Source organism: Dendrobates tinctorius, unplaced genomic scaffold (assembly GCF_039654945.1).
Source record: "Dendrobates tinctorius isolate UK_male_01 unplaced genomic scaffold, ASM3965494v1 ptg000315l, whole genome shotgun sequence".
Taxonomy (NCBI): Eukaryota; Metazoa; Chordata; class Amphibia; order Anura; family Dendrobatidae; genus Dendrobates; species Dendrobates tinctorius.
This window is the reverse complement of record NW_027361982.1, coordinates 3239329-3264879: the sequence shown is the minus strand read 5'-3', so window position 1 is coordinate 3264879 and position 25551 is coordinate 3239329. Positions and strand designations below refer to the sequence as shown.

Here is a 25551-nt window from a genome sequence, read left to right as displayed (position 1 = left end):
GTGCCACAGGTAAGTTACTGGTGCTGTTAATTACACAAATTAGAGAAGCATCACATGATTTTTCGAACAGTGCCAATACTTTTGTCCACCCTCTTTTTTATGTTTGGTGTGGAATTATATTCAATTTGGCTTTAAGACAATTCTTTTTGTGTTTTTTCATTTAAGACAAATTAAATGAAGATAATAATACCAAAGAATTTGTGTTTGCAATCATTTTCAGGAAGAAACTGAGTATTATCTGACAGAATTGCAGGGGTGTCAATACTTTTGGCCATGACTGTATGTTGACTTTTGAACATATGTGTTTCTTTCTGGTTGGTCAAGAAAACAGACTTTTGCTTATGTAAGCCTGTAATATTGATTGTAAGTTGACAATTTGTTGTAACATATTGTGCTCTTATACTGGATGACTAGTAATATTTTCTGATATGCTGATTACACATTGTCCAGGCCAGCCAGTTTGTTGACTTGAAAAATAGAGGAGGAAAACTATGCAAATAGATTGCATAATCAAATAATGCAAGTTTGTCTTATCAGCATTCTTCCCCTTTACCTGAAAATACTGAATGAAGGACACTTGTTAACTACAAAAAGAGGTCATATGCCTTTGTATAATGAGGCAGATATTCAGTCGAGACATCCAGACTTCCAAAGGACCAGAGACAGGATAGCACCCTGGATATCATGTATCCATCGTGAGGAACACAGATTTGTCATTCTACAGGATACCAGCTTAGGGGACCACGGTCTCAGCTGAAAGAATACAGATCTGCTCTGTTGACCATCGCTGAACCATGGACACATTTGGAGAAAGCCAGGAAAGGGACTGTTCTACATGCTATATGACTGTTTTGTGGTTCAATAAACAATTGCCGCACTGTTTTATCCTCACCTAGTTTTGTCTGAGTAGCGTTAAAAGGAGAGCAGGAGTTCAGCGGGACGATTCTTGGTCCATGCGGTTTCAGCTAGCGGACCGGGATGTCCGCTGACTCCCCTCCCCCTGTGACTCCACAGGCAGCCTCCGGGAAAACTGGAGTCTCGTACAGGACAAAGGCATACTTTACTCTCTCAGAAAGCCCTTAAACAGAACTGACTACCGAGTGTGGGGTCATTCCACGTAGTACCCGTAGACCACCTATGGAACTCAGAGCGGATGTAATTTAGACTTGGCCAGAGAGACGGGATTGCGGTGGTTATAGATATGACTGAGAGCCTGAAAAAATTCTTCAACCATCCGAAGCGACTGAAAGTCAAAAAGAAGAAAAAATGCCCAGGCTTGGTTTACAGGTCTCTCTGAAAACAACGAACTGATCTCGACCCCCCAGAAAACCTATCCAGAAGAGCAATCTTGGGTTCCATCAGGGGTTGCCTGGGAGCCAGGTGCCCTTAACCTGAAGTGTATGGACACTGCAAAGTCTGCCACCTCCAAGCTGAGTCGCTGCAGTTGCCCAGCCATATTGGATCCAAAAAGGTAAGGCCAGAGATAATGTAAAGTACTGTTGCAGGTTTTCTAGAGAACCCTTCCCTATCCCTCATGCTTACAGATTACCCTGGAAGGTGGAGACACTGGGATCACGTGCCTTGCTATGCTCATGACTTACGCTTATCTGTTCCCTCCCCCACCCAAGATGATGTGCGGCAGAAGTGTATAGGATTACACTAACCAGACTGACAAGAGAAGACTAACAGGGATAAATGAGAACTGCAACCATACAAAATGCACTCATCAACAACAGTGCGGAATATAGGAGAAGGTCAGGTAGGTGAAACCAAATAGGAAAGGATGAGAATAAACATGCAAACAAACTCCACGCAGAACAACTCTCCAAACGTCTTCTTCTTTATTTCTTTATTTTTTTTTTTATATAGCGCTAACATATTCCGCAGCGCTTTACAGTTTGCACACATTATCATCACTGTCCCCAATGGGGCTCACATTCTAAATTCCCTATCAGTATGTCTTTGGAATGTGGGAGGAAACCGGAGTACCCGGAGGAAACCGGAAACCGGAAACGTCGACTTCAAACACCAAACATCTCCTCGTACTCCAAACCAGGCAGAATCAACTATCACTGACAACTCTCAAATTCCGGTGTCAAGCACATATACCAGAGGGGAGTGTCCAACACAGAAAAAATGAGGTAATCCATGATGGAGAGTTCAAAGAGATCAACTGAACTGATTAACCCTAGCAATGCCAGAGCAAAGAACACCTACACTGTTTAGTATGATGGTAAAGCAGTTCTAATCAGTGCAAGAGTTCAGGTAACTAGACACCACTATTTCTTGGCCCCTATCTGTCATTGTATCCTTGTGACACTCATGCTCTGATGCTTCTCCAGGGTGGTGAATGGTGCCAGGCAACTTTTGTTTTTCTTTGCAAATAGAATCTCAAAGTGTCGGAATTCACATGAAACTGTGAATTTCAGGAAATATGACTCAAACTTGATCCTCCGCTGATTGAGCTACTCATCTCTAATGAGTGTTGACCAGTAGTGGATGATAATATGATCTGTATTCTGTATGTCTCTTTCAGACAGTCACTCTCTACGCTATTATTTCACGGGGGTCTCAGCTCCAGGATATGGATTGCCTGAGTTTTCTAAAGTTGGATACGTGGATGATCAGCAGATTGATGTATACAGTAGCGATAATCGGAGAAGTATTCCCTTGGCTCCATGGCTGAAGAAGAATGAGCGACCTGAGCACTGGGAGACTGTAACAGATATTGCTAAGGAACACGAGACTTTGTTCAGAGATGAAGTGAAGATAGGGATGAAGAGATTCAACCACACCGGAGGTGAGACACCCAATACCCTATATAATCATTATACAGGGTGAGCCATGTATATGGATACACCTAAATAAAATGAGAGTGGTTGGTGATGTCAAACTTCCTGTTTGTGGCACATTAGTATATGAGAGGGGGAAAACTTTTTAAGATCGGTGGGGACCCATTTTGGATCCAACTTTATTTTTTCCAATGGGAAGAGGGTCATGTGACACATCAAACTTATTGAGAATTTCACAAGAAAAACAATGGTGTGCTTGATTTTAACATATCTTTATTCTTTCATAAGTTATTTAAAAGTTTCTCTTTGTTTACAGCCATTGACATGTCGCAGAGGTTAACACGTGAGGAGCAGATAGAAATTGTGTTGATGTCTGGTGAACGCAGTACCCGGGTCATTGCAACAGATTTCAATGCAAGACACACTACGCAAGAAAACTGTCACCATTCCCATTTTATTTAGGTGTATCCATATAACTGGCCCACCCAAAAAAGTTTGCCTCATCACTGAACATAATCTTCTGTGTAAACTGAGGATCCTGTTCCAATTGTTTTTTTTTCCCATTCTGCAAATTCAGCGCGTCGATCTGGGTCATCCTCAAAGAGATGCTGCAGCAGCTGGATTTTGTAAGGGTGCCATTTGTGAGTAGCTATTATCCGCCGAAGGGATGTTCGACTGATGCCAGATCGGCGCGCTGAATTTGCAGAATTAGTATAATGCACCCCCCCATAGTCCTTCATGTAGTACAATTCACTAACCATAGTATAATGCACCCCATTGTTCTTCATATAGTATAATGTATTTCCAATAGTCCTCAATACAGTATAATGCAGCCCCCATATAGTGTAATGCAGCCACCCCATAGGGTATAATGCAGCCACCCCACAGTATATAATGTAGCCCCCTCATAGAGTATAATGTAGCCCCCTATATAATATAATGTAGCCCCCTCAGAGTATAATGCAGCCCCCCAGAGAATATTATGTAGCCCCCTCAGAGTATAATGCATCCCATCTCATAGTATAATGCAGCCCCCATAGAATATAATGCAGCTCCCTCACAAAGTACAATGCAGTCCCCCTATAGAATATAATGTAGCCCCCTCATATAGTATAATGCAACCCTCTCATATAGAATAATGCAGCCCCCCCATAAAATATAATGTAGCCCCCTCATATAGTATAATGCAGCTTTCCCCATAAAATATAATGTAGACCCCTAAAATAGTATAATGTAGCTCATCTCATTGAATATAATGCAGCTCCCCATTCCCCCACCCCATCATATAGTATAATGCAGCTCTCCCCATAGAATACAATCCAGGCCTCCACCCTCCCCCAATAGAATATAATCTAGGCCTCCCCCCTCCCCCCCCCCCCATAGAACATAATCCAGATCTCCACCCTCCCTCTCATAGAATATAATCCAGGCCTTCAGCTTCCCCCCCCATAGAATATAATCCAGCTCATTCACATATTAAAAAAAGCAAAAACACCATACTCACCTCTCCTCCTCGCTCCCCGCACTGCTCTAAACTCTACAGAGCGTCTCAGCAGCTGCACTGCCCGGCACACAGCGGGTGCGCAAGGAAGTGACATCATCGTGCACCTGCTGTGTCAGAGGCAGAGGGGGATAATGGGAGAGGGAGGGTCATGCAACGCTCTCTACTCCATCATTGCTTTCATCTGTATCGGCGGGCCCCCCTGATTCACGGCCCCATAGCGGCACGACCATGGCCAGGGGAGAGGGGGCCCTAGGCAGCTTCCTGGTCTGCCTGCCGCTAACGCCAGCCCTGATTGTATGGTATTCAGTAAAATAAGTCATTCTGGACCAGATTTCACTTATACAGTAGCACCCATTATTCCAGATCTCTGTTCAGTGACTAGTCCCAGAACTTTAAAGTATATGTGTTGTACACTAGTTTATTCTCCAGTACAATGTGTAGAAAAAAAGTCAGGGTATCTCCATCTCTATTTGTGTGTGCGACTATAAACACTACTCTACAGCTCACTCTCGCCCCCACTCAATGTGAAAACTGTGCACAAGACTCAGCCCAAAATGTCCACAAGTCAGGAATTATTGGTAAATTATATAAAAGTTGTACTTTTGTTATGTGTAACTTCTTCCTGTCTTGTGTGCAGGTTTCCACCTTGTGCAAGTGATGCACCATTGTGAACTGCGAGATGACGGCAGTGTCATAGGGAAGCAGCAGTACAGATATGACGGGAGAGAGTTCATGTACTTGGATGTAGAGAAGGCGACATATTACCCTATAATGGCAGAGGCTCAGATCACCACACAAAGGTGGAATAGTGAAGATGTAAAAATGGGGGAAATAGCCAAAAATTATCTGGAGAGGATATGTGTCACGAATCTGAAGAGATACATTATGTACGGGAAAGAAGATCTGGAACGGAGAGGTAATAATCTTCGATAGGTCAAATATTGCCAAATCTGGTGCAAAAGGAAACACTGGAGGAGTTGCTCATAGCCATCAATTCCAATCTATATTCTATTTTCATATGGACCTATAAAAACTGAGCTGAGCTGGAGTCTGAAAGGTCGCAGTGAACAACTTCTCCAATTTATCTCTACTTTAGACCATTGTTTCCCAAACTGCAGTCCTCACGGCCCCCAACAGGTCATCTTCTCAGGATTTCCTTAGTATTGCACACAGATAAAGAATTCCTGATGCCTTGAGAATACTTCCACCACCTCTACAATACTGAGGAAATTCTGAGAACATGACCTGTTGGGGTCCGTGAGGACTGGAGTTTGGGAATCACTGCATTAAACTGCTAAACCTTTGTTTAATGTTCAAGGGGTGTTTTGCAAATTGCACACACACACACACACACACACAAACAAAATACTGTTGAGAATTATGATAATTCCAGGTTTTGGCTTGGATCTTAATCCCATGAATGTTCTGACCATCAATGAAAAAGTTTGATGCTCACTGAAAAGTAAACCGTAGAATATGACAATAACCAATTATACCAGTAACAGAAGAAAATGCCTCAATGGTACAGTAAAGAATTCATAGTGGATTCTTGATCGTGAGCTGTGTAATCTGTGATGTAGCTGTGGCGCCCCCAGGAGTATGGCCGCCACAGTGACTTTGCCTTCCTCCAGGGAGGGTAATGCCAGGCTTGGAGGCAATGAAGGGCCTCTCTCGCAGTTAACCTATACATGCAATACAGTTCCACTCCGGGCCAGCAGGGGGGAATCTGAACCGGAATTAAGGGGAGGAGTGCTCTCTGAGGGCCAAGAGGAAGGAGTGGCCAGTTAGTCTGAGGAGGGTGAAGTGTGCAGACATGAAGGGAAGAAACGCAGAGATCGAGCAGAGAGGAAAGGCTCATCTCCAGTGAGAGCGCATGAACTGGAGCCTGGTCTCCACGGTTGTATGGATACTAATGGTCCTGCAACAGACACCAGAGGAGTAGGAGGCTATAAATGCCCTACCCCCATCTAAGACTCGGAGGCACAACAACCCGGAGTGAGCCAAGAGAGGAATAGCGGCTACAGCTGTCTGCCATAAGAGGGGTGCTAGTAGAGAAGAATTGGGAGGAACTTCAGTGTAACTCAGTACTAGGAGTACTTCACTCAAATAAGTGCTAGGAAGGAGACTGCACAGCCCATCTGCAGAGAGAGATTCCCTGAGTTGCTTCCAGGCTAGCCTGCTCCGGTACCATCTGTAATCAGGACCCTGGACTGCATTTATCAAGTAAAGGTACAGAAATTGCACCCGCTGTGTCTTTGCCTGCTTCCTACCCTTCCGGCACTGCTACATCCCTGTGCCAACCACATCTACACTTCCCTGGGACTACAGCTTCACCTGTGGGGAGCTTTTACATCTTTGCTGCACCATACCATCAGTCCCAGCGGATCTGCATGCAGCATCGGCTGAACATCTCACTTGCCGAACACCACAGGTGGCATCACAAACTATTCATTTAATCAACTACATTCCACCATTTCAATTCCTCCATTACTTGGGCGCGCAGGGCCACGGACCAGGTCACTGCTGCTGTGACACATCCCGCTGACACCGGCCCGGTACCGAGTACCCCACTGTCCTGGGAGGGCGACCCAATTTGGCGTCACGAACAGGATTACGGAGCCCGGTATCCCCGGGTCCTGTGTGCCAGAGACTGTTGTGTGCTATAGACTGTGTGCGAAATTGGCGCCATTGCCGCCATTATCCCGCTGATTGGCGCGCTCGGGAAGAAAAGGGGCAGGCCTTTGTAGGAGGAGCCTGCCGGAGAGCGCGAAGCAGTGAAGTCCCGCGCGGGAAGAGGAAAACGCGAGCGAGAAGTGGGAGGAGCTGAGGCCTAGAGCCCGGAGCATCAGGCCTGCGAAGCGGCCGCCGGTAAGCTCACACAACCCCCGGCCCTGGCTAATGTTAACTAGGGGGGAAGAGAATGTCCGCGCCACGCAGCAATGCAGCTGCGGACGCCGCCGCCAACCCCTCAGCGACGCAAGGAATAGCGCCCACCGCAGCGGTCCCCATAATGCCACTGTCCATGCTCTACATACCGGGAGCGGCCTGGCTACCGCAGTACTCGGGTGAGTCACATACCCTGAGTGAATTTAAAGAGAGACTGTTCAGTTTGTTTGAGGTGTATCCTCTATCTGAAAGCCAGAAGGTGAACATTCTGATTGGGCAGCTAACAGGTGCAGCACAGAGAGAAGTAAAAGCCTGGCAGGACACTGATAAAGAGACTGTTAAAAAGACTTTGGCCAAGCTAAAAAGCACCTTTGATACTTGCACTGCCGCTGAAATCAAGATGAGGTTCTTTGGATGTAAACAGAAAGTGCAGGACAGTATAAGGGATAATGCTCTTAACCTGCAGAAGGCGCTGCGAGCAGTAAAACAAATAGATCCTGACAGTGTGAAGGAGGAAGACAAGCTGTTAAAGGAACAGTTCATTGAAGGACTCCTATCCAGTACCCACAGAGCACAGCTGTGCATCATAACCCTACAAGACCCTGACCTGGACTTTGCTGATTTTAAGGACAGGGCTATTCGGGTACTGCAGGAATCCACTGACAGCTGTCCAGCGCCACCTAGGCGCCCAGCGATCACCTACCATCAGGAAGCAACATCTTTTCCTTCCATCCCTGTTGAGGCTGATGCACAGACTCTGGATAAAGATCCAACTGAAGAGCTGCGTCTTCGGGTCCAGGAGTTGACCAAGGGTATGGCTGCACTTACTAAAACCATGCAGTCCCTGCAGGTGTCCTCCAAAGAGAAGTTCCAGCTTGCTTCCAGTCCAGAGGATGTCCCGTGGCTCCGGAAGAGGAGAGCCCCGCCACTCCGAGGGAGGAACAACAATCGCTATGACCAGGACGGACGTCCCATCTGTCGTCACTGCTACAAGGCAGGTCATCTGGCAAGATTCTGTCCTTTAAACGAGCAACCCCTGGGGCAGAGGGCCAACCCCCAGGAGTAGGACCACAAGGCCCAAGGAACTGGCGAGCCAAGTATGTTGGAGGGAGACCGATCCTTCCAGTGGTGATTGACGGCATCCCCATGAACGCTTTGCTGGACACTGGCTCCCAGGTGACCACTATGCCCTATATCATATCCTTTACAAGCGGTATTGGGCTGATTCTGAACTTACCCATGGCCCAACTGATGAACTGACAGTAGTTGCCAGTAATGGTCAGTCTTTGCCGCAGATTGGATGTAAAGAGATTACTGTTAAAGTGGGTCGGGTAGAGCTAAAATCTCAAGGTCTGATAGTTGTGGATACTGATCGACGAGAATGTAATCCCATGATGACTCTTGGTACAAATGTAATAGAAAATTGTCTTTCCGAGGTTATTGTCTTGTTGCAACAAGTGGCTGAGACTGCTCGTTCCAGTGAACAACGAGTCCTGCAGAAGGAGATCAAGGCCCTGATGCAAATACAGCAGGTAGAACTCTCTGGCAGAGAAATTGGCAGTGTCAGAGTGAGTGATGCTTTCCCCATTGCAATACCCCCCAGATGTGAAATGTTGATTTGGTGTCGGGCAGCCATAGGCCTCAGAGGAAAAGATTACCAGGCATTGGTACAGCCAGTATACTCTGATAGCAGGCCCACTGTCCTGACAGCCCGAGGGGTAGTGGATGTACGTAAAGGGAGAGTACCTGTACGCCTTTTGAATTGTGGGGAGGAGGAGGCCACAATACCTCGGTACGCCACAGTTGCTAAGCTGCTCACTGTCAGTAATAATGCAATGCAGGCAGCAGAGCCCTTGGTCTCATCCGACCAGGTGGAGGACAATGGATCTGGAAAGCAGCTAGAGGAGTGGTGCCAGCAACTGCAGGTGAGGACTGACTCTACACCTTCATATCAGAAAAATGGGGTTTACAGGGTGACCCAGGAGTATGAGCGGGTGTTCAGTAAACACCCCCTAGACTTTGGGAAGGCAAAAGGGGTTCAACACCATATACCCACTGGAGATCATCCACCCATAAAAGAAAGATACCGGCCTATACCCCCAACTCAATACCAATGTGCTAAAGGTATGTTGAGAGAGATGAAGGAAGCTGGGGTTATCAGAGACAGTTGTAGCCCCTGGGCAGCTCCAATAGTTTTTTTAAAGAAAAAGGATGGTACCATGAGAATGTGTGTTGATTACAGGAAAATTAACAGCATTACACAAAAAGATGCCTACCCATTACCTAGGATTGAGGAATCATTAGCTGCACTTAAAACTGCTAACTACTTTTCCACCTTAGATCTCACTAGTGGGTATTGGCAGGTTCCCATGGCAGAGGCAGACAAAGAGAAAACAGCATTTACCACTCCAATGGGTCTCTGTGAGTTCAACTATATGCCAATTGGTCTCTGCACCGCCCCAGGAACATTTCAACTGCTGATGGAGTGCTGCCTGGGACACATGAACTTTGAGACAGCCCTGTTGTACCTTGATGATGTCATTGTTTTCTCCAAGACTTATGAAGACCATCTGGAACACCTGGCTGAGGTGTTTGAAGCCTTGTCCAACTTTGGCCTGAAGGTGAAGCCCTCCAAATGCCTCCTCCTGAAGCCCAAGGTACAGTACCTCGGACATGTGGTGAGTGCAGAAGGTGTGGCACCAGATCCTGACAAGGTCGCAGTCATCCGGGACTGGCCGAAGCCCAGCAACCTCCATGAAGTACGCCAATTCCTCGAGTTGGTAGGCTTCTACCGAAGGTTCATCAAGGGCTTCACTGAAATAGCCACTCCTATGCAAAATCTTCTGGTGGGGCAGTCTAAGAAAGCCAAACAGAAGAATTCCATCTTTGAATGGACAGAGGAGTTGGAGAGATCCTTCACCCGATTGAAGATTATGACAAGCCCTTTGTGTTGTATACTGATGCCAGCAACGTGGGACTGGGAGCAGTACTGTCACAGGTACAGAATGGTAAAGAAAGAGTGATCTCCTATGCCAGCAGGAAGCTTCGTCCCACTGAAAGGAACTCCGACAACTACAGTTCCTTCAAGCTGGAGTTCCTGGCCATAGTCTGGGCTGTGACAGAGAGATTCAAGCATTACCTAGCTTCAGCCAAGTTTACCATCTTCACGGACAACAACCCGTAAACTCACTTGGAAACTGCCAAGCTAGGTGCACTGGAGCAGCGATGGATGGCTCAGCTATCTAACTATGAATTCACCATCAAGTACCGAGCAGGTCACAAGAATGCCAGTGCTGATGCGCTGTCCAGAATGCCTAATCTGCCAGATGCAGGAGAAGACCCTGAGGCTCTTGAAGAAATAGAGTTACCTCCCTTTCACCGGCCACTTGCAGCCCAACGCGCTCAAGGAGTGAGAAACAGACGGTCTGTCTTGAAAGAGGTCACCCTAAATCCATTACCCCATCATGACTGGGCAGAAACTCAGGATGATGACCCCGCTGTCCGCCTGGTGAAGGAGCTACTGTCGCAAGCTGACTCACGCCCAGAGTCGAATGCTCCTGAAGTAATCCAGCAGTTGTGGAAGGAAAGAGGTCGGCTGTTCACTTATGAAGGAAAGCTGTGTCGGAGGAGTATCAGTGCCCGCACTCATGAGCTGGTCTGGCAGGTAGTAGTCCCAAAGAAAGAGGCCTCAATGGTCTTGGAAACATGCCACAATGGAGCTGGCCACTTTGGGTGGAAGAAGTTGGAAGCATTGCTCCGGGAGAGATTCTACTGGGCTGGTATGAGGAAAGCCATTGAAAAGTGGTGCCAAGAGTGTGGACATTGTAACCTGCGCAGAAAGGATCGGATCAGCCAGAGAGCTAATCTGCAGCCAATAGTAACCAAACAGCCACTCGAGTTGGTAGCTCTGGACCATGTGAAGCTGGTTCCAAGCCGGTCAGGCTACATCTATGCTCCTACCATTGTTGACCACTACTCAAGATTCCTGGTAGTTGTGCCTGTCAAAGACCAAACAGCCAGGACAGCAGCCAGAGCGTTCCAACAGCACTTCTGTAGACCACATGGATATCCTGAGCAAGTTCTTACAGATCAAGGTCCCGCCTTTGAGGCAGAAGTGTTCCAGGAATTCTGTAACTTGTATGGTTGTAAGAAGATCCGGACAACACTGTACCACCCACAGACCAATGGCATGTGTGAGAAGATGAACCAGGTAATGATTGACCTACTGAAGACCTTGCCTTTGGATAAGAGGAATCTGTGGCCGGAAAAGTTGCCAGATCTGGTAGACCTCTACAACCACATTCCTGTGAATTCCACCAACTGCACTCCAGCCTACCTAATGAGAGCGAGGCCTGGTAAACTGCCTATTGATTAGGACATGGGAGTCCTTACACTTGAGGTGACGTCATCAGATGCTGACTGGGACACAGAGAGGCAGCAACAGTACAGAAGAGTACAAGAGTGTGTGGAGAAGAGTTTAGCCCAGGCAAGACAAAAACAAGAAAGGAACTACAATCAGCATGCACCTGCAGTTTCCTTGTCACCAGGAGAGCAAGTTCTCAAGAGGAAAAGAAGACTGCATAAATTGGATGACCAATGGGAAGCTGAACCCTATACCATTCTACCCTCAAATTTTGATAATACCAAGGTGTGCCTTATTAGTAAAGATGGAGGAGACCTCAGCAGCCGTATCAAGGGATCATTTGAAATTGTGCCCTGACCAGTTAAGAGAAAGAATGGAAGAACAAGATAACATCCAACCCCTAGAAGAAGAAAAGGTCAGCACCATACTTGGAGAATTCCCTGCAAATTGGACTAAAGTAAGTAATGCAATCATGGTGCCAATGTTGACATTTCCCCAACTGGTAGCACAGGAAGACGTGACTCAAGAAAATCCTGATGATCAGGAAAATCAGGCAGCAGATGCCGCACCAGCAGTGGAGGCAGAGAACCCTCGCCCTGCCAGTGGTGAACCTGTTGTGCCCATGGTGAGTCTAAGAGTTCCTAGACAATCTAGTATCCCTGTGCCATGCAGAACTACCAGTAGTGTATTCAGTACATTACACACGACACCAGTAGTTAGCACCAGACAACCTGAGAGGTTTCCAGTCACACCAGTGTTATGCAGGTCTACCCATACTACGCAAGGTATACAGCCCATCAGATATCGTGTATAGATAAGTGAATGTAAATGTTGAAATTGTATGTACAGTGGGGCAAAAAAGTATTTAGTCAGTCAGCAATAGTGCAAGTTCCACCACTTAAAAAGATGAGAGGCGTCTGTAATTTACATCATAGGTAGACCTCAACTATGGGAGACAAACTGAGAAAAAAAAATCCAGAAAATCACATTGTCTGTTTTTTTTTTCATTTTATTTGCATATTATGGTGGAAAATAAGTATTTGGTCAGAAACAAGCAAACAAGATTTCTGGCTCTCACAGACCTGTAACTTCTTCTTTAAGAGTCTCCTCTATCCTCCACTCATTACCTGTAGTAATGGCACCTGTTTAAACTTGTTATCAGTATAAAAAGACACCTGTGCATACCCTCAAACAGTCTGACTCCAAACTCCACTATGGTGAAGACCAAAGAGCTGTCAAAGGACACCAGAAACAAAATTGTAGCCCTGCACCAGGCTGGGAAGACTGAATCTGCAATAGCCAACCAGCTTGGAGTGAAGAAATCAACTGTAGGAGCAATAATTAGAAAATGGAAGACATACAAGACCACTGATAATCTCCCTTGATCTGGTGCTCCACGCAAAATCCCACCCCGTGGGGTCAGAATGATCACAAGAACGGTGAGCAAAAATCCCAGAACCACGCGGGGGGACCTAGTGAATGAACTGCAGAGAGCTGGGACCAATGTAACAAGGCCTACCATAAGTAACACACTACGCCACCATGGACTCAGATCCTGCAGTGCCAGACGTGTCCCACTGCTTAAGCCTGTACATGTCCGGGCCCGTCTGAAGTTTGCTAGAGAGCATTTGGATGATCCAGAGGAGTTTTGGGAGAATGTCCTATGGTCTGATGAAACCAAACTGGAACTGTTTGGTAGAAACACAACTTGTCGTGTTTGGAGGAAAAAGAATACTGAGTTGCATCCATCAAACACCATACCTACTGTAAAGCATGGTGATGGAAACATCATGCTTTGGGGCTGTTTCTCTGCAAAGGGGCCAGGACGACTGATCCGGGTACATGAAAGAATGAATGGGGCCATGTATCGTGAGATTTTGAGTGCAAACCTCCTTCCATCAGCAAGGGCATTGAAGATGAAACGTGGCTGGGTCTTTCAACATGACAATGATCCAAAGCACACCGCCAGGGCAACGAAAGAGTGGCTTCGTAAGAAGCATTTCAAGGTCCTGGAGTGGCCTAGCCAGTCTCCAGATCTCAACCCTATAGAAAACCTTTGGAGGGAGTTGAAAGTCCGTGTTGCCAAGCGAAAAGCCAAAAACATCACTGCTCTAGAGGAGATCTGCATGGAGGAATGGGCCAACATACCAACAACAGTGTGTGGCAACCTTGTGAAGACTTACAGAAAACGTTTGACCTCTGTCATTGCCAACAAAGGATATATCACAAAGTATTGAGATGAAATTTTGTTTCTGACCAAATACTTATTTTCCACCATAATATGCAAATAAAATGAAAAAAAAACAGACAATGTGATTTTCTGGATTTTTTTTTCTCAGTTTGTCTCCCATAGTTGAGGTCTACCTATGATGTAAATTACAGACGCCTCTCATCTTTTTAAGTGGTGGAACTTGCACTATTGCTGACTGACTAAATACTTTTTTGCCCCACTGTATATATAACTGTTCTCAAGCTTTGTGCCTACAGGTAATCTGTAAGAGTCTCCTTTGAATTTTCCAGTTTATACCTTGTTTCATGGACACTGAACCACAGGACTGTGTGTGGTCAAAAACTTTCCTTGTAAGTAGTTTAGCATTGGCCCAGGAATGGACCATGGACATTGATGCTGGACTTATCATCATTGGACTATTTTTGGAGCTCTTGGTTTTTGTAACTTTTCCTTTTTCAAATCTTGTACAATTATAATTGTTCACCTTGTTTACATGTTTATATGTTTTTCATGTTTTGTTCAGCCCAGGAGTGCTGACTTGCACTAGGGGGGAATGTGGCGCCCCCAGGAGTATGGCCGCCACAGTGGCTTTGCCTTCCTCCAGGGAGGGTAATGCCAGGCATGGAGGCAATGAAGGGTCTCTCTCACAGTTAACCTATACATGCAACACAGTTCCACTCCGGAGCAGCAGAGGGGACTCTGAACCGGAATTAAGGGGAGGAGTGCTCTCTCAGGGCCAAGAGGAAGGAGTGCACAGTTAGTCTGAGGAGGGTGAAGTGTGCAGACTTGAAGGGAAGAAGCGTGGAGATCGAGCAGAGAGGAAAGGCTCATCTCCAGTGAGAGCGCATGAACTGGAGCCTGGTCTCCACGGTTGTATGGATACTAATGGTCCTGCAACAGACACCAGAGGAGTAGGAGGCTGTAAATGCACTACCCCCATCTAAGACTCGGAGGCACAACAGCAAGTAGTGAGCCAAGAGAGGAATAGCGGCTACAGCTGTCTGCCATACGAGGGGTGCTAGTAGAGAAGAATTGGGAGGAACTTCAGTGTAACTCAGTACTAGGAGTACGTCACTCAAATAAGCGCTAGGAAGGAGACTGCACAGCCCATCTGCAGAGAGAGATTCCCTGAGTTGCTTCCAGGCTAGCCTGCTCCGGTACCATTTGTAATCAGGACCCTGGACTGCATTTATCAAGTAAAGGTACAGAAATTGCACCCCGCTGTGTCTTTGCCTGCTTCCTACCCTTCCGGCACCGCTACATCCCCGTGCCAACCACATCTACACTGCCCTGGGACTACAGCTTCACCAGTGGGGAGCTTTTACATCTTTGCTGCACCATACCATCAGTCCCAGCAGATCTGCATGCAGCGTCGGCTTAACATCTCACTTGCCGAACACCACAGGTGGCATCACAAACTATTCATTTAATCAACTACATTCCACCATTTCAATTCCCCCATTACTTGGGCGCCCAGGGCCATGGACCGGGTCACCGCTGCTGTGACACATCCCGCTGACACCGGTCCGGAACCAAGTACCCCACTGCCCTGGGTGGGCGACCCATAGCAATATAGCCTGGGTCCAGAACATGTCCACCACCATGAGATCCACAGCATTGATATTCATATCAGCAGTGCTTCAGATAATTAAACCGTAGATATTCTCAGCAGAACTTGAATTAGATTTCTGAACGTTTAACTCACAAGTTTACTACTAAGACACATGAAATGTTCTCACTGCATATGTGATCCACCCTTAGAGGCAGCGTAGATAGCAATTAGGCCGGGGTCACACTGGCGAGGAATACGGCCAAGTGAGAGGCGCTAAAAGCACGCATTAGACACGGACAAATGATTCTCTATGGGGTCCCTCGCACCAGCCGTATATTTCTCCTCCATATCCTACGCTCCGTGCCAATCGCAGCATGCAGCGATTGTCAGCGTACTACGCCGTAGTACGCCAATGCAAGTCTATGGGTGCGCTAAAAATACGGATTACACACGGACCACACATGTGACTTGCGAGAAATACGCACCCGGTGTCTTTTAGCAAAGCCGGCAATTCAGTGCGCTATACAGTAAACTCACACTGACAGGTTTAATAAAGAAATGAAAGAATAGATATAGACACATAGAATACATATATATATATATATATATATATATATATATATATGCATTCTATGTGTCTATATCTATTCTTTGGTTTCTGCTAGAAACCCTGTCATAGGGCTCCATTATATGTCCATTTTGCAAGCCTGCGAGAAAATCTCACCATACGGATGCCATACGGATTACATACGGATGCTGACATGCGCTAAATACGCGACCACACCTTGATTACGGATGACATACGGAGCACTGTTTAGGGGACATTCATCCGTATTACGCATGTAAAATACTGACCGTATTTTGCGCAGGTTAGTGTGACTCCAGCCTTACAGGCATTTTCATGATCTCTCTTCAGGAGCGCACTGTTCCTTTCAGCTTCCTGGTTGCCAGGAGCAAGGTGCTCATGAAGATCGATAGTTTGGACCAGTGGCATGGTCTCATGGTTGTTCTCAACTGAGCGCTCTCCCATGGAGAAGCAGATAGATCGTGGGAGAAGTGTGGGGGCACTGAGGCTAGTCAGATCCAAACATACAGTCAGCTTCAGGCAGTGTTTGGATACTAGAATAGAGTCTGCTAGCAACGCACGCTCCTTGCCTAAGTAATTGTCCATTTTGAAACCACAGGGTGGCCAGTAACTTAAGTAATGAGCTGTAAACTATAGAATTTTCAATTTTTGAGGACAGATTTTTTTTAAATAGGTAAATTACAAAGTTTCTTAATTTTACAAGTCAAGAGAAAAACCTGTAAGCAATTACCGTAACTCTTCTTTCCCATCCCGCCCAGACAATCATTAAGATTTCTCCCAAACAAGTTCCAAAAGAGTCGCCCAGACAATTCTGCTCTTATAATATACAGAACAGTCTTAGCAGCTTACCACAACCACAAATCTTCATCCTCCAGAACTAGAACAGTAGCCACAAATCCAAATATGAAAAAGCCATGATGCCGATCACAGGGAGTTAATGGCTGTTATGGCAACCTGAGGCCAATCAATGGCCTTTAGGTCTGCGTCTACTGCAGCCTGTTAAACCCAGCAACAAGCAGGATCTAATAGGCCTCTTGTCAGAGTAAAACTCATAGGTCTAATGAAATGCAATACAGAAGTACTGCAGGAGATTAGACTGTGGATCAGACTAGTGAAAGTTCGAACCCATAGTGGGACCAAATTTAAAAAAAATGAATAAAAGTGTAAAAGAAAAAACAAAGTACAAAAAAAGGAAAATATATGCTTATTATTACTTTTTTTAATGAAAATGTCATAATCTCTAAATAAAAATTGATTTTGAAAAATACAGGCAAAAATTTAGCTTTTTCATTATACTCACACAAAAATGGAATAAAGTTATCAAAAAACTGAATGTAAAAAAAAAAAATTTCCAGAACTTAACGACCTATGAGATTGGTGGGAGTCATACACCTCTCACACCTAAAAATCAGCTTAAAATTGCATTGGCATTTTGGCAACAGCTGGAAATAAACAATGGAAAGGCAGAATACAGCAGCACCAAGCTTAGTTACCTCCTATTCAATTGAATGTACTGCAGTAATCGACAGCGGCCATTGAGCCATTTGCGGTGCTGCTGTGTTTCACACCAATTTTTAAGCCGTTTGACAGTTTATGGGGTGTGTGCCTCTAGAAGCCCAAGGTGGGCACCATGTTTTAGGTATTAAAATGGTATATGTACAATTTTCACTCTGTATGCTCATTTCTGGAAAATCCTTGAGGATTGAAAATAGTCACTGCACCCATAGATGAATTCTATGAGGGTGGTAATTTGTGAAATGGATTCCCTTTTTGGAGATTTCTACTGTTCTGGCACTTTAGGGGCTTTGCAAGTAGTGCCCCAGTTTTCTAGGAAAATCTGCATCCCAAAAGCCAAAAAGCACTTGAGAGAAATAGTAGTAATTTTAGGGGATATGGGATATTACGTTTGGGAGAAATTGTGTAAAAAAGTGCTATATTCATTTTCTCCTATTGTCCTTTGTGGAATGATAAAATTGAGGCTAAATAAACAACTTAGTGAAAAAAATAATTTTTCATTTTTTTAATTTCACTCATTCCTGTGAAGAACTTGAAGAGTTAACACATTCCTAAATGCCGTTTTGACTACCCCTCAAAGTCACTTAAAGTGGGAATTAAAAAAAAATAGATTTTGTCTTTTTTATTGCTCAAAAAATTAAATGGTTTTCTTTTCTTTCTTAGTTCAGCCGGGGGTAAAGGTGACACACTGGGAATCTGGAAAGGTCACAAAGCTTCACTGCCAGGTGTATGGATTTCACCCCCGAGCTGTGGATGTGAAGTGGATGAAGAACAAGGACAATGAGATTCCCCCATTTGAGACCACAAACGTCCTCCCCAACCCTGACGGCACCTATCAGATCAGGGTCAGCGCGGAAGTGACCCCCAAAGATGGCGACAGATACTCCTGTTATGTGGATCACAGCAGCCTAAGGGAGCCGCTCCTTGTACAATGGGGTAAGGCTAATGGTAGTTTTATATGGGCAGATAATTTGCCTGTAAGAAGCATTGATCATTTTGCAGTAATTGTAAAGGTTTTGAGCGAACCACACTTTATTTGATCATTCGCTTTCTGACCCCATGTAGTTTACATTATTATCTGCAGCTTATCCACACTTTACACAAGGGGATACGCTGCTGGCAAATGATGCTGATGTTAAATAAGTGAATTACCAATCATCATTGAACACCGAACACCGAACATCATTGTTCGATCATTGAACACCGGACAAAATTGGGATCGAACAGTCATAGGATCAATTGGGCGATCATCGGTTCTTGTAAAAGGACCTTTATCCACAGAGCACAGTACACTAGTACACAGTGTCCTCTGTAGTATACATATATTAAGCCCAGGGAATCCAAACAAGAAAAAGAAAAACATAGTCAATAGATTTGTTTCTTTATAATTAATGGTGTTTTGGACACTAGATGGCAGCTGTTTGCAGATTCATATGACTGTCACGTGTATGTCAGTTGGCACACAGGGATAAAACCAGTTTGATCCGCCCCCAGCGTCAGTTGGAAATCTGAAGTATGACTGAGAGTTGCAGGTGGCCATCTTGAGCAGGGTCTGGAGGGAGGGAGAGGGAGGTAGGGAGGGAGAGGGAGAGGGAGAGAGGGAGGGAGAGGGAGGGAAAGGGAGAGAGGGAGGGAGGGAGAGAGGGAGGGAGAGAGGGAGGGAGAGGGAGAGAGGGAGGGAGGGAGAGAGGGAGAGGGAGAGAGGGAGGGAGAGGGAAAGGGAGAGAGGGAGGGAGAGGGAGGGAAAGGGAGAGAGGGAGGGAGAGAGGGAGGGAGAGGGAGGGAGAACGGAGGGGGAGAGAGAGGGAGGGAGAAGGAGGGAGAAGGAGGGAGAGGGAGGGAGAGGGAGAGGGAGGGAGAAGGGAGGGAGAAGGGAGGGAGAGAGAGGGAGGGAGTGTATAAGGTTGTGCTGGAGAGGGATGTGGTGAAATCCCCTCGTGACAGCACCCTTCTGAGTAAAGAGCAGCGGCAGTTTGAGGCTGAACTGAACCGGTATCTGAACCTGTCCGATGCAAGGGAATTCCTGCTGTAAAAGCTGTTAAAGAGCAGAAAGGACTTGGGACCTGTGAAGTGAAAGGTGCCGAATCAAGCACAACCCTTCTCGGTATTGCTCACTGGACCGGCTGGAAGAGCGCTGCGTCCATCTGCGTGTCCTGATTGTGTCGTTCAGAGCAAACCCGGCGGTAAGAAGCTCTAAGGCTGCGTTCACATGTTCAGGTTTTTTCACGGCGGTTTTTACCGCGCAATTTTGCAGTGAAAGCGCAAAAAAAGCAGCATCTCATGCATTCCTATGGGATTCCACAATGCTATGCTAATGCTGCGGATTTTCCCGCGGCGGAATCGCATCACGGAAAAATCCGCAGCATGCTCATTAACTTGCGAAATCGCGGCGATTCCGCCCACATAGGAATGCATTGCTCTGCTTACTTTCCTCATGTGGCTGTGCCCACCATGCGAAAAGTAAGCAGAACATTTGCGGATGGTACCCACTGTCCGGAGGAGAGGAGACTGTCCTCCGGCTTGTGGGTACCATATTCCTGTAAAAAATAGAATTAAATAAAAAAATCGAGTTATATTCACCTTCCGACGTCCCGCGCCGCGTCACCAGGCTTCAGCGATACACGCGACAGCTCCCGTTCCCAGTAATGCATTGCGATGACCTTTGCTGACATCGCATCTCGCGATGCTGTAGCGGTCTCGCAAGATCACGACGTCATCAAAGGTCATTGCCGCAATGCATCACTGGGAACGGGACCTGTCGGAACATTCTATCTTTTACTATTGATGCTGCATAGGCAGCCTCAATAGTAAAAAGTTGGTCACACTAGTCAAACACTATGTTTGACAAGTGTGACCAACCTGTCAATCAGTTCTCCAAGCGATGCTACAGATCACTTGGAAAACGCTAGCATTCTGCAAGCTAATTACGCTTGCAAATCGCTAGTTTTTCCGCAGGAAAATCGCGGAATTTAAAATACGATTTTCCCGCAGAATGGAATTCCGGAATTCTCGCGGTAACTTCCGCAGGAATTCTGCTACGTGTGAACTTAGCCTAAAAGCCCACTGCGATGCTGCAGTAAGTAAACGTGCACGCATCACAACAAATTTTGGCGCCAAGAGACACAAGGCTGCAACTAAGTCTTTGGTTAGGTATATTGGCTCTATGGACCACATTTTCCTACCGGAATCAATGGCCAGGAAGGAAGAGTTGTCTCTCTGTGGGATATTATAAGGTAGATCAGTGATTCAGCTCCAATAGACTTTGTCCATGGAACCCTCACTGATATATATATATATATTTTGTGGCGTGGCTAAGGGTTGTATAGTTGATGGGAGGTATGTGTCTCAGAGATGGCTTGTCTCTGTAATGTAAGCCCAGAGTGTTTCTGTAGTACACATAAGCCCTAACTAATATCACTATATTTCTAATGTATTGCAAGGACCTGTGGTGAGGTCACAATCACGTGACTAGTCAGCTGCTGGGTTCGTGGGTGTGGCTAGAACTTTATAAGATAGACTACTCCTGAAACACAGGGCTGTATGTGGGGAGGGGAAGCCTCCTGTGTGTGTTCTGGCTCCAGGACTGAGCCTAAAGGACTGGACATTTGTTCTGTGTTTTGCCTGAGCTAAAGGCTATTTCTTTTGTTCTCTTTTGTTTTGGGGTTTGTGATGCAATAAACCCCATGAACTTTAAAGGGAACCTGCCTTCTGATTGACTCCCGTTGCACCTGAGCGAGTAAAATCGCTACAATATATATATATATATATATATATAAAAACAACAAGGAAATCCAGCAAGGACTCAGCAAACCAGGATTGGAGTAAAATAATACTTTTCTTTATTTCTTCAAAAAGGTTAAAAAGACGACCCACAAGGATCAGGAACCAGAGTGCGTGGCAGAAATAAACGCAAATGGGACTTGCGTTTATTTCTGCCACGCACTCTGGTTCCTGATCCTTGTGGGTCGTCTTTTTAACCTTTTTGAAGAAATAAAGAAAAGTATTATTTTACTCCAATCCTGGTTTGCTGAGTCCTTGCTGGATTTCCTTGTTGTTTTCCTATTGAAGGATTTACTCCTAATCCAGTCCGTGCAGGAACTTGATCACCTGGTGGGAAAGACCCATGAGGTTCATTGCTGCAGCTGGACACTGACATACATTCTCTCATATATATATATATTTGTTTAATTCTGTAATATTCTCCATATAGTCAAGGACAGACTTTTCCTATAGTTTCTTGAGTTAATACGGGGACAGGAGCAGAACATTTAGTTGAGAAATAGGAATAGAAATATATGTGTTCTTAAGATTGTGAACCACTGTGCTAGACGGCAGGCGAGCCCATGATTTGCACTCAATTAGACCAGTTTGTTCTCAGGATCTAATAAGGTAACGGTGGCCTGTTCAGACGGGCACGCCAACAGGTAAATTTCCATAGAGTAAATAGCAGAAACAGTTCTCTTGGGTGAAGAGCTGTCCAGTACAGTCAATATAGCCTTCTGGCAAAATGTTTGTTTAATGTGTTTTCTTCATTTCTAAGTAAAAGAGTTATTGACAGTGGGCTGTGTGGAAATTAGTTATTTTCTTGTCTGTGACTCCGCTGCATCCTGAACAACCTCGGTACTTGATTTACACTGCTAGAAACAACTTGTTCTAGATCATTAACAAATAAGAGTGGTAAGCAGCAATAGAATATATCTAATAAAATGTTAAATACCACAAAGTCAAATAGTCAGAAATCTCATGCAAATAGGAAAGACTGATAAACAGAAAAGTCCATGATATATAAATCCATGCTGAAAAACAAACCATACAGATAGGGGTAAGTATAAATGAACAATAGAGCATACCTACATGAAGCATATTATGATGTTAATTGTTGTGAATTCTCTTGATCTGACTTCTGAGTCGGGGCTCCCTCTGGTGGTTACTGCGGGTAGTGGAGCTGGCCGGGTTGACAGAAGTTTGCCACCAGATGACGATGATTGGAAATCAGGGGTTACTGACTGGGAGGATATAAGTGAGCAGGCTTCCCTTAGTTGCTGCTGGTGATTTGTTTCTTCCTGTGCATTTTGAGGTCTGCTGTCTCCTGCCTGATCCTGCATTTTTCAGTTAAGTTGTTCATTTGCTAATCCTTTGCATCTGATCTGGTTTTGCCTCTTTCTTCTTTGCTGTGTGAGTTCAGCGTGCTCCCTGCTAGGGCAGTGCTGGACCCCGCTCCATATGTTACAGCTTGTGTCAGTTTGTTCAGTCCCCTGTTATATTAGTCTCTTTTGCTTTGCTGCCAGTTCACACCAGAATGCTGATATAGTAAGGGAGAGGTCATGAGAACTCAGTGTTTTTTGTACATCAGACGTGTTGGATTTTTTAGTTTTTTTGCGTGATTGCAGACAGTGTCTTTCCTTTCCTATCCTATCTAGACAGTTTGGGCCCCATCATTTGCTCAGTCTATTTTCTGCCTGTGTTTGTGCCTCATCTTGTCTCTCCGACAATATATGTTTGGGGGCTATTTCTTTGGGGTTCTATTCCGGGGCAGTTTAGATTTCACCTTTCTTGCTTTAAGCTTAGTTAGTTCTCCGGCTGTGCCAAGGCGTCTAGGGCATCGTAGGTACGCCCCACGGCTACTGCTAGTTGTGTTGTTAGGATTAGGGGTCTGCAATCCGCTAAGTTACCAACCTTCCTGGTTTCCTGGTGGCCTAGCCTATTCCTGCCATCCTCCTCGGTGACCTATTCATAACAGCTAATGGTGTATGTTGCTGTGAGAGTAGAGCAACCTGGGTTAGCAAAAAGTCCATGCCCCTGACAGGGCAAAGCGTGCCCAAAGCTTTTGTTACATTTAGAGGTTCTTTTAAGACCTTAGATTTTTTTTAACAGACGACAAATCTTTGCATTCCTATTTTAAATCATTGAAAGATTATTCCCAAAACAATAAAGTCATCTGACTGCTTTGCAACTCCATATGGAATGAAGGTGAGGTGCATAGGCTCCACTCATTGACTGAGGGACTGCTGGGGAAGATGGGGTAAAGCACTTAGCTATTTCTGGCAGTCCCATAGACAATTAATTATGTGGAGGTTGGGCATATGTAGCAGATTGAGGAGCTAAGGCAAGGTATATGGCCCCGTCATCTTCACCATCAGAAGTAACCCAGGGAACAGGGCGAGCTAGAGCGCTGCTAGCATTAGGGACAGGGAAGGTGCCCCTGGTCCCATGACAACAGAGTTGTGACAGAGAATGCATAGGGGATTACTTATTTTTGAGGGGAATAATCCTTTTTTTGCTTAAAAACTTGTGTATTTCAATAATAAATCTGGAGCATTTTTGGGCTTTAAAAAGTCGTCACCCTTTTCAAGACATTATGGAAAACTGTCTGGTAAGGAGCAAGGTGATTTTTTCCACAATCTAGATTCCTGACAGCATTAGCAAATGCAGGCTAATAAGATGAAAAAGAGAAATATTAGTAGTTTTGTCACCATATTGTTTCCATGTGTATATTATATGTATATTAAACGCACTAAAGCCTTATTGTAATCGTCATCTCATCATTTTCTGTTTTTACATTTAAGAACCACCACATGGCTTCCCCTGGCTTTGGATCTTAAGTCTGGTGATGTTCATCATCATTCTTGTTGTCGCATCTGTCTTTGCTAGAGCCCTTCTATCCAAAAGTAAGTATCAAAAATAAAGGTATCAGTGAAACCAGTCCACCACATTTCAGGGAATCACCAATCCTTTGCCCATTCTTTAATAGCCATGCTTGCTGCCATTCAGTAGGAGGCTTTATAACTTAGTTCAGAAGGATAAAATTATGTCAGTCTTCTGAAGGAAACATGAAGAACTTCAAAAGGAAAATGTCAATTTAACTACGGTATATATGTCGGTACTCTTTTATTGAGTATATAATGCTATCAAACAACTGTAGATTCAAGTCTCCCATGGGGGCTAAAAATAAAGTAAAAATTAAAAAATGATTAAAAAAAACATTAAAACAAATGTTTAAAAAAGATAAAACACATTTGGTGCTGGCTCGTCTGTAAAAGTCCAACCGTATGTTTAACACTTCAAAGCAAAAAAAAAAATTGAAACATGAGAAATGCTGTCATTTGGTCATGATATCTTTTCTCACAAAAAAGCCTTCACACAGCCCTCTACAAAAAAATTTAAAATAGCTTAGTTACTCACCGATAACGGTGTTTCTCGGAACCCATGACAGCACCACGGAGAGAGGGGGTCCGCCCATCAAGGACAGGAACCTACAGACAAAAGAGCGGCACCTCTCCTCCGCCCCCAGTTGGTTACAGAGCATCAGAGGGTCTCCCGGTTAGTTAATAACAAAAGTATATACATAACATTATAATTTGCATACTTATAGAGAAACCTCGTGTCTAAGAACACACTCTACACACATTAAATCGTGCTCACCGCACACGTGAAAAAAGGGGGGGAATTAAGCGGGTGCTGTCATGGGTTCCGAGAAACACCGTTATCGGTGAGTAACTAAGCTATTCTCCCTCACCCATGACAGCACCACGGAGAGAATTTCAGAGATTGGTAGCTTAGGGAGGGACCACCGCCTGAAGGACCCTTCTCCCGAAGGTCAGGTCAGACGCAGAGGCTAGATCTAGGCGATAGTGTTTGAAAAAGGTAGAAGGTGTTGACCAGGTGGCCGCCTTACAGATCTGTTCTATCGATACCTCTGATCTTTCTGCCCATGAGGTCGCCATTGCTCTTGTAGAGTGGGCTTTTAGACCCTCCGGGATGGTATTCCCGCTGCATGAGTATGCCAGGGCAATCGCGTCTCTTATCCATCTTGCCAGGGTACTTTTGGACGCCCCGAGCCCCTTACGAGGTCCCTGGAAACACACAAAGAGAGATCCTTCCTTCCTACATCCCTTGGTGGCCTCTAGGTAGTGCACTAAGCACCTCTTCACATCTAATGTGTGAAATTTCTCCTCTCCTCTATTCGTAGGGTTTGGGCAGAAGGAAGGAAGGACTACCTCCTGTGATCTATGGAAGTGTGTTGCTACCTTGGGCAAATATGCAGGGTCAGGTTTCAATATAATTCTATCCTCCATAATTTTAATGAATGGGGGTATTGCCGATAAGGCTTGAATGTCACTTAC

At 45.3% G+C, this 25551-nt stretch overlaps 1 protein-coding gene across 2 annotated transcripts in view; it reads left to right on the top strand.

Annotated features, from left to right (window-relative positions):
- Positions 1–25551, top strand: part of LOC141073820 (major histocompatibility complex class I-related gene protein-like) — a 101851-nt gene that overhangs the window by 23930 nt on the left and 52370 nt on the right. For both annotated transcript variants that reach the window (XM_073561274.1, XM_073561275.1), the window contains 4 exons: positions 2537–2800; positions 4934–5212; positions 18092–18364; positions 23995–24096. In XM_073561274.1, the coding sequence (XP_073417375.1) occupies positions 2537–2800; positions 4934–5212; positions 18092–18364; positions 23995–24096 (918 nt within the window). The remainder of the gene's footprint in view (positions 1–2536; positions 2801–4933; positions 5213–18091; positions 18365–23994; positions 24097–25551) is intronic.